At 35.6% G+C, this 13,305-nt stretch overlaps 1 protein-coding gene across 1 annotated transcript in view; it reads right to left on the bottom strand.

The window, feature by feature from the left end:
• itpr3 (inositol 1,4,5-trisphosphate receptor, type 3) overlaps positions 1-13,305 on the bottom strand; it is a 140,654-nt gene that overhangs the window by 105,843 nt on the left and 21,506 nt on the right. The window contains exons 3-5 of the mRNA XM_061902779.1: positions 11,168-11,289; positions 2,744-2,830; positions 391-549 (exon numbers count right to left, since the gene is read on the bottom strand). Of these exons, the coding sequence (XP_061758763.1) occupies positions 391-549; positions 2,744-2,830; positions 11,168-11,289 (368 nt within the window). The remainder of the gene's footprint in view (positions 1-390; positions 550-2,743; positions 2,831-11,167; positions 11,290-13,305) is intronic.

The raw sequence follows: 13,305 nt of genomic DNA, 5'->3' as shown, positions 1-13,305 counted from the left end.
TGATGCTTATCAGTAGCATGTCAACAGTGTATGGTAGCATCAAGTTAACGCATTTTTAAACCCTTACTTTATTGACGTCGGAGCAGGTTTTTTTGTGTCAATTTCATTGTTGTCATTGAAAATTTCAACGTTTGGCTGAGTCCGCTCTCAGTGCTGTTGGAGTGATCGCCGCTCATGAAGTCACGCGTAACCCACAAATCGTAGGACCGCCGGTACCAAAATATTTGTTTCGGAACACAAAGCTAGGAAGGGAACGTTTCTTTCACCGATCTTAGCATAAACCGAGGTTGGGTTTAGCATTTTCAATGCACAAAATGCTCCGGTCAATGTATTTGTACGGAGACCCGGCCGGCTGGACTGGCGAGTGTAAACATTGCGAGGCGTGGTTACATTGTCTCCGTTGGCGCGCAGCTTCCAGAAAGGTTGGATGAAAAGCCACGAGCCTTCGTTGCCCGTTCCGTCCAGTGTGACCCGCATGGCGTTCTTCTCCAGCAGGGCGGGCAGTCGCTTGTTGACGGTCAGGTACTTGTTGCTCTTCATGTGCAGCAGCTGCAGGGTCAAGAAGAAGAAGAACTAGATGACTGCGTGTGAATGCTCCGATGCTGAAGTTGAACTGAAATGCTGACAGAATGTAGTATGAATGTGAGAATAGTTTGAATGTTGAAGAGTTTAAATTTAATAATATTAATAATAATAATAACGGATTTGTCAGGCTTGCCACTGACAGCTTATTTGTGTTTTAGTTATTCCTCTGTGTGTTTAGTATTTCCTGTTTTTAGTTCCTGTCAGCGCTCTTATTTTGTCCGTTTCCTGTTTTTTTCCCCGTGCGCTGTTTTCCCTCAGCTGCGGCTGATTGGCACCTGGCCACACCTGCTGTCAATCAGCCCACTCCTATTTGAAGCTGTTTTGTCCTCCAGTCGAGTGCTGGATTATTGTTATGTCGATGTCGCTATTGTCGTTGCTACCTGTCGTGTCTTTTTTGTCAATGCAGCGTTGCGGTATGCTTCAACTGATTGCGGTTTTTAGCGTACTGCCTTTTGTTCCCTGCTTCCAAGTTTGTTTTCATATTTCATGTACGACTTGTGTTTCCTGCTCGAGACCTGCTAGCTTCCACGCTAGGCGTTTTTATTTTTGCTAACTTCCATGTTAAGCTCCTTTTATTTTTTAACTCCCACGCTAGCTCCCTTAGTTTGTTATCCGCCTCGTGCGCGCTTTGTGTTAGTACCCTTTTGTTTGTTCTAGTTCTATTATTTTTATTTAATCATGTTTTCTCACTCCATGCCTGCCTCCATCTCTGCATCTTGGGGTTCGTCACCAACTACATTTGACAGGATTAGATATTATATCGCGCTTTTCTATTATTAGATACTCAAAGCGCTCACAGAGGAATGGGAACCCATCATTGATTCACACCTGGTGGTGGTAAGCTACATTTGTAGCCACAGCTGCCCTGGGGTAGACTGACGGAAGCAAGGCTCCCAGTTTGGGTGGTTTGTGTTGGAATTTTTCAAATCGGTCGAGAAATTAACATTTATAATTAAAAAATGCTATAATGGAATTCCTGGAATTTGGGGAAAACCGGGAATTTTTCCAGTTAAAAAAAAGAACTTCTTTTTTGTCCTGATTAAGAGGAATGTGTTGACGGTGGAACGGTTAAAGTGGGTTGAAAAATGTGGAAGGAGTAGCCGCCAGAAAAAAATGTTTAAAAAAAATTGAGAATTCTATGAATTCCTTGAATTTTTTTGGAACTAGGAAAAATGATAGTTTGAATTTCCAGGATGAGTGGAATATGTTGAAGGTGGAATGGTTTGAATCGGAAAACCAGAAATAGGGTGGAAATAGGGCTTTGGAAAACCAGGAATTTCGGAAAATCCTGGAAAAAACTGTTGAACTTGCAAAAATTATAGTTTGAATTTCCAGAATGGTGTAATATGTTGAAGGTGGAATGGTATGAATAGGTTGAAACATGTGGAAATGATGGAAGTTTGAATGGGGAAAATGTCCCGGAAAACCTGGAATTCTGGGAATTTTTGGGGGGGAATTTGTCAAGGAAAACCCAGCCATTCCCGAAGAAACTGTATAGTTTGAACTTGGAGCGGTTCGAGTTGGATGAAAAATGTGGACGGTAGAACGCGCCAAAATCCGGAGAAGAAGAACAACAACAACAACAAATACATGACTTTGGGTGTAGAAAACTATATGTGTGAACGTTTGGAGCATTCACACAATAAGACGCCGACTGGCTGCTAGCATGAGAGCCTGGAGAGTCAACCAAGCAGCTGAGTCCGTGGTAAAGACGGTGTACTAACATATTCATGTGTTCTCTACTGGCGCCAACATGCATTGTTTTTATCAAAATTCCAACACATCTCAGACTGACACACAAACATGTACAGTATGTACAGTGCTATACACGCATACTTTTTCACAGGACAATCTCACTGACTTTCTCTAGGCAAGAACCACACCCACTCTGTGTGTGTGTGTCTATGTGTGTTTGTGTGCACGTTGATACAAAGTCAATATTGACTTTAACAGCAATCAGCATTGACACAAAGAATTGTGCGTGTGTATGTGTGCGTAGTGCGTGACTGTACATGCATTCATTGTGGCAAAAGGACACGTTTCCATGGCAACAAGGGAGGGATCAGCGTGTGTGTATAAGGGTATTGTGTGAAAGTTGTTTCAACTTGTGCACTAATATTTGTCTCTAATGGTTTTTTTTATTTTTTATAACTTTTACCTGGAGGACAGTCCCGTACTTGACAACATCTCCATGGACCTTCTTGTTCTCCGTCTCGTTTTGCTTCTGCTCCAAATTGGACGCATGCTGAAAACAAAGAAACACACACGCACTGTTGAAGTATGCAAATATGAATAATTAGTTTAAAAAGGACACTTCAGCTGTAGCACTAAAAGGCTGCATGTATTTGCTAACTCACATACACTCAATATTACGTATTCATTTAAATGATTATTTGACTCCTGAAGGGCCCCCGCCTTAAACCAAACATCACCGCCCCGTATACACACATTCTTAATATTTTTACGTACACTAAAAAACAAATTATTGACATATTTTGGATGGATATATATTACAAAACCCCAAACCAGTGAAATTGTCCTGTTGTCTAAACGGTAAATAAAAACAGAATACAATAATTAGAAAATCCTTTTCAACTTATATCCAATTGAATAGACTGTAAAGACAAGATATTAAATGTTCACACTGGGAAACTTTGTTTTTTTTTTGCAAATAATCATGAACTTAGAATTTAATGGCAGCAACACATTGCAAAAAAGTTGTCATAGAGGCATTTTTACCACTGTGTTACATGGCCTTTCCTTTTAACACTCAGTAAACGTTCGGGAACTGAGGACACACATTTTTGAAGTGGAATTCTTTCCCATTCTTGCTTGATGTACAGCTTAAGTTGTTCAGCAGTCTGGGGTCTCCGTTGTCGTATTTTTTACGTTTTATGATGCGCCACAAATTTTCAATGGGAGACTACAAGCAGGCTAGTCTTTTACTATGAAGCCAAGCTGTTGTACCAAGTGGCTTAGCATTGTCTTGCTGAAATAAGCAGGGGCGTCCATGATAACGTTGCTTGTATGGCAACATATGTTGCTCCAAAACCTGTTTGTATCTTTCAGCATTAATGGTGCGTGTAAGTTACCCATGTCTTGGGCACTAATACACCCCCATACCGTCACAGATGTTGGCTTTTGAACTTTGCGCCTAGAAAAATCCGGATGGTTCTTTCCTCTTTGTTCCCGGAGACACGACATCCACAGTTTCCAAAAACAATTTGAAATGTGGACTCGTTAGACCACATAACACTTTTCCACTTTGCATCAGTCCGTCTTAGTTGCGCTGGGTGTTGTTGATAAATGTCTTTTGCTCTGCATAGTACAGTTTAAACTTGCACTTACAGATGTAGCGACAAACTGAAGTTACTGACAGTGGTTTTCTGAAGTGTTCCTGAGCCCAGGTGTTGATATCCTTTAGACCAGGGGTAGGGCACCTATGGCTCGCGAGCCAGATGTGGCTCTTTTGATGACTGCATCTGGCTCTCGGATAAATCTGAGCTGACACTACTTAACACAATAAATAATGAATAATTCCACTTGTAATCACAGTGTTAAAAATAACGTTAAAAATATAAAAATCCATCCATCCTTTTTTCTACCGCACCTGTTCAAGAAGTTGCCTTAAGGGTAAGAAATAATTTATTTATTATTGGTTAGTGTAGGGCTAGCCCTCTTGGGGGTTCTTCAACAAGGCCCAGGTGGGCCATTTACACACCTGTCGCTGATTTCGAAGCCGGTCCCGGCAATACCCCGCTTCGCTGCAGACCCGCAGGCCACGCCCCCTCCTAAGTTAGCTTCAGAATAACAACGTTATTACAAAGAATAAGAGACCTATTATACTCTAGAAATGTTGGTCTTAATTAAAAATGCACACTTTTAGTTGTGTTTAGTGTTAAAAATATATTATATGGCTCTTACGTAAATACATTTTAACATTTTTGGCTTCTTGGCTCTCTCAGCCAAAAAGGTTCCCGACCCCTGCTTTAGACACTGATGTCGCTTTTTGATGCAGTACCGCCTGAGGGATCGAAGGGCCGTAATTTAATCGCTTACATGCAGGGATTTCTCCAAATTCTCTGAACCTTTTGATGATATTACAGACCGTATATTGTGAAATCCCTAAATTCCTTGCAATATAAAAAAAAATATTGTTTTTAAATTGTAAAAATATCTTTTATAAATATTTGCTGAATAGAAAATCATTACCCATTCATTTAGCTCATGGCTGTCCAAACTTTTTCCACTGCGGGCCACAGACTGACAAATAACAGTATGCGGCGGTCATTTTGTTAGTTTTCACGCTCAAAACCAGTACAATATATGGATTATTTTTTAGAAAATTTCGGCTAAAAATTTTGTGTGAACGCTGAAAAATCTAAACCGAACTGAAATGCTAACAGTTAGAACGCAGGCCGGGTAGCGTCAAGTAACAAAAAATATGAGCAAAACGAGCTGAAAAGGCTGGCATGCTAATAGCAGAGTGCTAACAATAGCATGCTTACGATTAGCACTTGTGAAATACCAAAATATATGACACTGAGGCATTTACCTGCTAAATTAGCTTATAAAACGAGCTTGCTAAATGCTAACTGGAGCATGCATCAAGTATAGATTACTCTGCGACGTATATCTAAATAATTCGTCAAAAATTCCAGCATGGTAACATAGCATAGATCAAGTACCAAACTGGTTATACATATAAAATTAGCCAAACAAACCTCGTTGACTAAAGACAGCATGCTAACAGGTATTATTTGTCAAATAGAAAAAAATTTTAGGCTAAAGCGTATGCTTGCAAAATGTGCAAAAAAAGAAAGCTATCATGCTAATACTAGAATACGAACGATTCAAAAAAATATTTTAAAAAAATAGCTACGGACCGTAAATGGCCCCCAGGTTGCACTTTAGACACTTTGTATGGCATTTTTAAAAATTTTGATTGATTGATTGATTGATTGAAACTTTTATTAGTAGATTGCACAGTACATTACATATTCCGTACGATTGACCACTAAATGGTAACACCTGAATACGTTTTTCCACTTGTTTAAGTCGGGGTCTACGTTAATCAATTCATGGAATAACGTAGGAAAACGATACGTGCAGACTTTAGGTCAGTGGTTCTTAACCTGGGTTCGGTCGAACCCTAGGGGTTCGGTGAGTCGGGCTCAGGGGTTCGGCGGAGGTCAAAACACACCCAACTCATTGTGTAAATAAAAACTTCTCCCTATCGGTGTATTACGGATACGGCAACAGCCGACTGATTTGCAGGTGTGTAATTTGTTGTGAGTTTATGCACTGTGTTGGTTTTGTTGTTTAAACAAGGAGATGTTCATGCACGGTTAATTTTGTGAACCAGTAAAAAAAACATGGTAACACTTTAGTATGGGGAACATATTCACCATTAATTAGTTGCTAATTAACACGCAAATTAGTAACATATTGGCTCTTAACTATTAAGTACTTATTAATGCCTTATTAGGCACTGCGTTATTTGAACCCTAACCCTCTAACCCCAACCCCAACCCCAACCAAATAACTCTGAATTAAGTCTTTATTACTTAGAATATGTTTTCCTAGTGTCCAAATATCTCTAAATTAAGTCTTTATTACTTAGAATATGTTTTCCTAGTGTCGAAATATCTCTAAATTAAGTCTTTGTTACTTAGAATATGTTTCCCTAGTGTCCAAATAACTCTAAATTAAGTCTTTGTTACTTAGAATATATTCCCCTAGTGTCCAAATAACTGTAAATTAAGTCTTTATTACTTGGAATATGTTCCACATACTAAAGTGGTACCAAAAACATACAACTTTGTCTTGATTTTGAAAAAAAAACAAGACATTTTATTTTTCGGTGATTGCGCATATGAAACCGGTGGAGTTCGGTACCTCCAACAAGGTTACGAACCACTGCTTTAGGTGATTTGTACTTTAGTACGGAGAACATAATCACCTTTAATTAGTTGCTTATTAACATGCAAATTAGTAACATTTTGGCTCTTAACTATTAAGTACTTATTAATGCCTTATTAGGCATGGCATTATTTTAACCCTAACACTGTAACCCAAACCCTAACCAAATAACTCTGAATTAAGTCTTTATACTTAGAATATGTTTTCCTAGTGTCCAAATAACTGTAGATTAAGTCTTTGCTACTTTGAATATGTTCCACATACTAAAGTGGTACCAAAAACATACAACTTTGTCTTGATTTTGAAAAAAAGAACAAGACATTTTATTTTTCGGTGAATGCGCATATGAAACCGGTGGTGTTCGGTACCTCCAACAAGGTTAAGAACCACTGCTTTAGGTGATTTGTACTTTAGTATGGGGAACATATTCACCATTAATTAGTTGCTTATTAACATGCCAATTAGTAACATATTGGCTCTTAACTATTAAGTACTTATTAATGCCTTATTGGGCATGGCGTTATTTTAACCCTAACACTCTAACCCCAACCCTAACCAAATAACTCTGAATTAAGTCTTTATACTTAGAATATGTTTTCTTAGTGTCCAAATATCTCTAAATTAAGTCTTTGTTACTTAGAATATGTTTTCCTAGTGTTGAAATATCTCTAAATTAAGTCTTTGTTACTTAGAATATGTTTTCCTAGTGTTGAAATATCTCTAAATTAAGTCTTTGTTACTTAGAATATGTTTCCCTAGTGTCCGAATAACTCTAAATTAAGTCTTTGTTACTTAGAATATGTTGCCCTAGTGTCCAAATAACTCTAAATTAATTCTTTGTTACTTAGAATATGTTCCACATACTAAAGTGGTACCAAAAACATACAACTTTCTCTTGATTTTGAAAAAAAAAAACAAGACATTTTATTTTTCGGTGAATGCGCATATGAAACAGGTGGTGCTCGGTACCTCCAACAAGGTTAAGAACCACTGCTTTAGGTGATTTGTACTTTAGTATGGGGAACATATTCACCATTAATTAGTTGCTTATTAACATGCCAATTAGTAACATATTGGCTCTTAACTATTAAGTACTTATTAATGCCTTATTGGGCATGGCGTTATTTTAACCCTAACACTCTAACCCCAACCCTAACCAAATAACTCTGAATTAAGTCTTTATTACTTAGAATATGTTTTCCTAGTGTCCAAATAACTGTAAATTAAGTCTTTGCTACTTTGAATATGTTCCACATACTAAAGTGGTACCAAAAACATACAACTTTGTCTTGATTTTGAAAAAAAGAACAAGACATTTTATTTTTCGGTGAATGCGCATAAGAAACCGGTGGTGTTCGGTACCTCCAACAAGGTTAAGAACCACTGCTTTAGGTGATTTGTACTTTAGTACGGAGAACATAATCACCTTTAATTAGTTGCTTATTAACATGCAAATTAGTAACATTTTGGCTCTTAACTATTAAGTACTTATTAATGCCTTATTAGGCATGGCATTATTTTAACCCTAACACTGTAACCCAAACCCTAACCAAATAACTCTGAATTAAGTCTTTATACTTAGAATATGTTTTCCTAGTGTCCAAATAACTGTAAATTAAGTCTTTGCTACTTTGAATATGTTCCACATACTAAAGTGGTACCAAAAACATACAACTTTGTCTTGATTTTGAAAAAAAGAACAAGACATTTTATTTTTCGGTGAATGCGCATATGAAACCGGTGGTGTTCGGTACCTCCAACAAGGTTAAGAACCACTGCTTTAGGTGATTTGTACTTTAGTATGGGGAACATATTCACCATTAATTAGTTGCTTATTAACATGCAAATTAGTAACATATTGGCTCTTAACTATTAAGTACTTATTAATGCCTTATTGGGCATGGCGTTATTTTAACCCTAACACTCTAACCCCAACCCTAACCAAATAACTCTGAATTAAGTCTTTATACTTAGAATATGTTTTCTTAGTGTCCAATTATCTCTAAATTAAGTCTTTGTTACTTAGAATATGTTTTCCTAGTGTTGAAATATCTCTAAATTAAGTCTTTGTTACTTAGAATATGTTTCCCTAGTGTCCAAATATCTCTAAATTAAGTCTTTGTTACTTAGAATATGTTGCCCTAGTGTCCAAATAACTCTAAATTAAGTCTTTGTTACTTAGAATATGTTCCACATACTAAAGTGGTACCAAAAACATACAACTTTGTCTTGATTTTGAAAAAAAAAAACAAGACATTTTATTTTTCGGTGAATGCGCATATGAAACAGGTGGTGTTCGCTACCTCCAACAAGGTTAAGAACCACTGCTTTAGGTGATTTGTACTTTAGTATGGGGAACATATTCACCATTAATTAGTTGCTTATTAACATGCCAATTAGTAACATATTGGCTCTTAACTATTAAGTACTTATTAATGCCTTATTAGGCATGGCGTTATTTTAACCCTAACCCTCTAACCCCAACCCTAACCAAATAACTCTGAATTAAGTCTTTATTACTTAGAATATGTTTTCCTAGTGTCCAAATATCTCTAAATTAAGTTTTTATTACTTAGAATATGTTTTCCTAGTGTTGAAATATCTCTAAATTAAGTCTTTGTTACTTAGAATATGTTCCCCTAGTGTCCGAATAACTCTAAACTAAGTCTTTGTTACTTGGAATATGTTGCCCTAGTGTCCAAATAACTCTAAATTAATTCTTTGTTACTTGGAATATGTTCCACATACTAAAGTGGTACCAAAAACATACAACTTTGTCTTGATTTTGAAAAAAAAAACAAGACATTTTATTTTTCGGTGAATGCGCATATGAAACAGGTGGTGTTCGCTACCTCCAACAAGGTTAAGAACCACTGCTTTAGGTGATTTGTACTTTAGTATGGGGAACATATTCACCATTAATTAGTTGCTTATTAACATGCAAATTAGTAACATATTGGCTCTTGACTATTAAGTACTTATGGCATGGCATTATTTTAACCCTAACACTGTAACTCCAACCCTAACCAAATAACTCTGAATTAAGTCTTTATACTTAGAATATGTTTTCCTAGTGTCCAAATAACTCTAAATTAAGTCTTTGTTACTTAGAATATGTTCCACATACTAAAGTGGTACCAAAAACATACAACTTTTTCTTGATTTTGAAAAAAAAAACAACAAGACATTTTATTTTTCGGTGAATGCGCATATGAAACAGGTGGTGTTCGGTACCTCCAACAAGGTTACGAACCGCTGCTTTAGGTGATTTGTACTTTAGTACGGAGAACATAATCAACATTAATTAGTTGCTTATTAACATGCAAATTAGTAACATTTTGGCTCTTAACTATTAAGTACTTATTAATGCCTTATTAGGCATGGCATTATTTTAACCCTAACACTGTAACCCCAACCCTAACCAAATAACTCTGAATTAAGTCTTTGTTACTTAGAATATGTTTTCCTAGTGTCTAAATATCTCTAAATTAAGTTTTTATTACTTAGAATATGTTTTCCTAGTGTTGAAATATCTCTAAATTAAGTCTTTGTTACTTAGAATATGTTCCCCTAGTGTCCAAATAACTCTAAACTAAGTCTTTGTTACTTAGAATATGTTGCCCTAGTGTCCAAATAACTCTAAATTAAGTCTTTGTTACTTGGAATATTTTCCACATACTAAAGTGGTACCAAAAACATACAACTTTGTCTTGATTTTGAAAAAAAAAAACAAGACATTTTATTTTTCGGTGAATGCGCATATGAAACAGGTGGTGTTCAGTACCTCCAACAAGGTTAAGAACCACTGCTTTAGGTGATTTGTACTTTAGTATGGGGAACATAATCACCATTAATTAGTTGCTTATTAACATGCAAATTAGTAACATTTTGGCTCTTGATTAAGTACTTATTAATGCCTTATTAGGCATGGCATTATTTTAACCCTAACACTGTAACCCAAACCCTAACCAAATAACTCTCAATTAAGTCTTTATACTTAGAATATGTTTTCCTAGTGTCCAAATAACTCTAAATTAAGTCTTTGTTACTTGGAATATGTTCCACATACTAAAGTGGTACCAAAAACATACAACTTTGTCTTGATTTTGAAAAAAAAATAAGACATTTTATTTTTCGGTGATTGCGCATATGAAACCGGTGGTGTTCGGTACCTCCAACAAGGTTAAGAACCACTGCTTTAGGTGATTTGTACTTTAGTATGGGGAACATATTCACCATTAATTAGTTGCTTATTAACATGCAAATTAGTAACATATTGGCTCTTGACTATTAAGTACTTATTAATGCCTTATTTGGCATGGCGTTATTTTAACCCTAACCCTCTTATCCCAACCCGGACCCTAACCTAATAACTCTGAATTACGTCTTTATTACTTAGAATATGTTCCCATAGTGTCCAAATAACTCTAAATTAAGTCTTTGTCACTTAGAATATGTTCCCCTAGTGTCAAAATAACTCTAAATTAAGTCTTTGTTACTTAGAATATGTTCCACATACTAAAGTGGAACCAAAAACATAAAAATCTGTCTTGAAGTTGAAAAAAAACAAGACATTTTATTTTTCGGTGAATGCATATGAAACCGCTGGGGTTCGGTACCTCCAACTAGTTTAAGAAACAGTGCTTTAGGTGATTTGTACCTGCAGTTTTTGGAGCAGGACCACGTCGCCAATCTTGTCTTTCTCGTGTTTGGCCTGCTTGGCTTTCCAGAACTGCTTCTGGGCCGAGTAGCGACTCATTGGGCACACCTTGAACAGGCAGTCTGAAGGAGGGAACACACACACGCTAGCATGTTAGCACCTTACATTAGTTAGCTGGATTGGTCCCACTAGCGCAGAGATGGGCAAATATTTTGACTCGGGGGGGGGGGGGGGGGGGGGCACATTGAGAGAAAAAATGTAGCTGTAAGAATCTGCTTTACAGTATGTGTTTTGGTCCCTTTTTCACTAATACCAAAAGTCACAATGTCCGATAAAGTTATAAAAAAGTTATGACAGACAACCTCGAAAAAAAGGAATGGAATTTCCCAATTTTTTATTGAATGGCACAACCAAAATGTACATGAAAATAAAGAAAGTGGTATTTACAATATTAACCATGAACAATAAAACACTGAATATTAACAACATGTGAACATCGCTCCTCTTTTTGCATGGGATTTACAATATTAACTATGAACAATACAACACTGAATATTAACAACATGTGAACATCGCTCCTCTTTTTGCATGGGATTTACAATATTAACTATGAACAATACAACACTGAATATTAACAACATATGAATGTCGCTCCACTTTTACGTGGGATTTACAATATTAACTATGAACAATAAAAGACTGAATATTAACAACATATGAATGTCGCTCCACTTTTACGTGGGATTTACAATATTAACTATTAACAATAAAACACTGAATTTTAACAACATATGAACATCGCTCCTCTTTTACATGGGATTTACAATATCAACTATGAACAACAAAACACTGAATATTAACAAAATATGAATGTGGCTCCTCTTTTACATGGGATTTACAATATTAACTATGAACAATAAAACACTGAATATCAACAACATATGAACATCGCTCCTCTTTTTGCATGGGATTTACAATATTAACTATGAAGAATAAACACTGAATATTAACAACATATGAACATCACTCCTCTTTTAGGTGGGATTTACAGTATTAACTATGAACAATAAAACACTGAATATTAACAACATATGAACATCACTCCTCTTTTTTGCGTGGGATTTACAATATTAACTATGAACAAAAAACACTGAATATTAACAACATATGAACATCGCTCCTCTTTTTTTGCGTGGAATTAGAATAATAACTATGAACAATGAAACACTGAATATTAACAACATATGAACGTCGCTCCTCTTTTTTCCTTGGGATTTACAGTATTAACTATGAACAATAAAACACTGAATATTAACAACATATGAACATCACTCCTCTTTTAGGTGGGATTTACAATATTAACTATGAACAATAAAACACTGAATATTAACAACATATGAACATCACTCCTCTTTTAGGTGGGATTTACAATATTAACTATGAACACTAAAACACTGAATATTAACAACATATGAACATCGCTCCTCTTTTTGCATGGGATTTACGATATTAACTATGAACAATAAACACTGAATATTAACAACATATGAACATCTTTTACATGGGATTTACAGTATTAAATATGAACACTAAAACACTGAATATTAACAACATATGAACATCGCTCCTCTTTTTGCATGGGATTTACAATATTAACTATGAACAATAAACACTGAATATTAACAACATATGAACATCTTTTACATGGGATTTACAATATTAACTATGAACAATAAAACACTGAATATTAACAACATATGAACATCGCTCCTCTTTTTGCATGGGATTTACAATATTAACTATGAACAATAAACACTGAATATTAACAGATGAACATCCTGCCTCTTTTATGTTGGATTTACAATATTAACTATGAACAATAAAACACTGAATATTAACAACATATGAACATCACTCCTCTTTTACGTGGGATTTACAATATTAACTATGAACAAAAAACACAGAATATTAACAAAATATGAACGTTGCTCCCCTTTTTTGCGTGGGATTTACAATATTAACTATGAACAATACAACACTGAATAGTAACAACATATGAATGTGGCTCCGCTTTTACATGGGATTTACAATATTAACTATAAACAATAAAACATTGAATATTAACTACATATGAACAT

This window comes from Nerophis ophidion, linkage group LG06 (genome assembly GCF_033978795.1).
Source record: "Nerophis ophidion isolate RoL-2023_Sa linkage group LG06, RoL_Noph_v1.0, whole genome shotgun sequence".
Classification (NCBI taxonomy): Eukaryota; Metazoa; Chordata; class Actinopteri; order Syngnathiformes; family Syngnathidae; genus Nerophis; species Nerophis ophidion.
The sequence above is the reverse complement of the archived record's forward strand: the minus strand, read 5'-3'. Positions and strand labels throughout refer to the sequence as shown.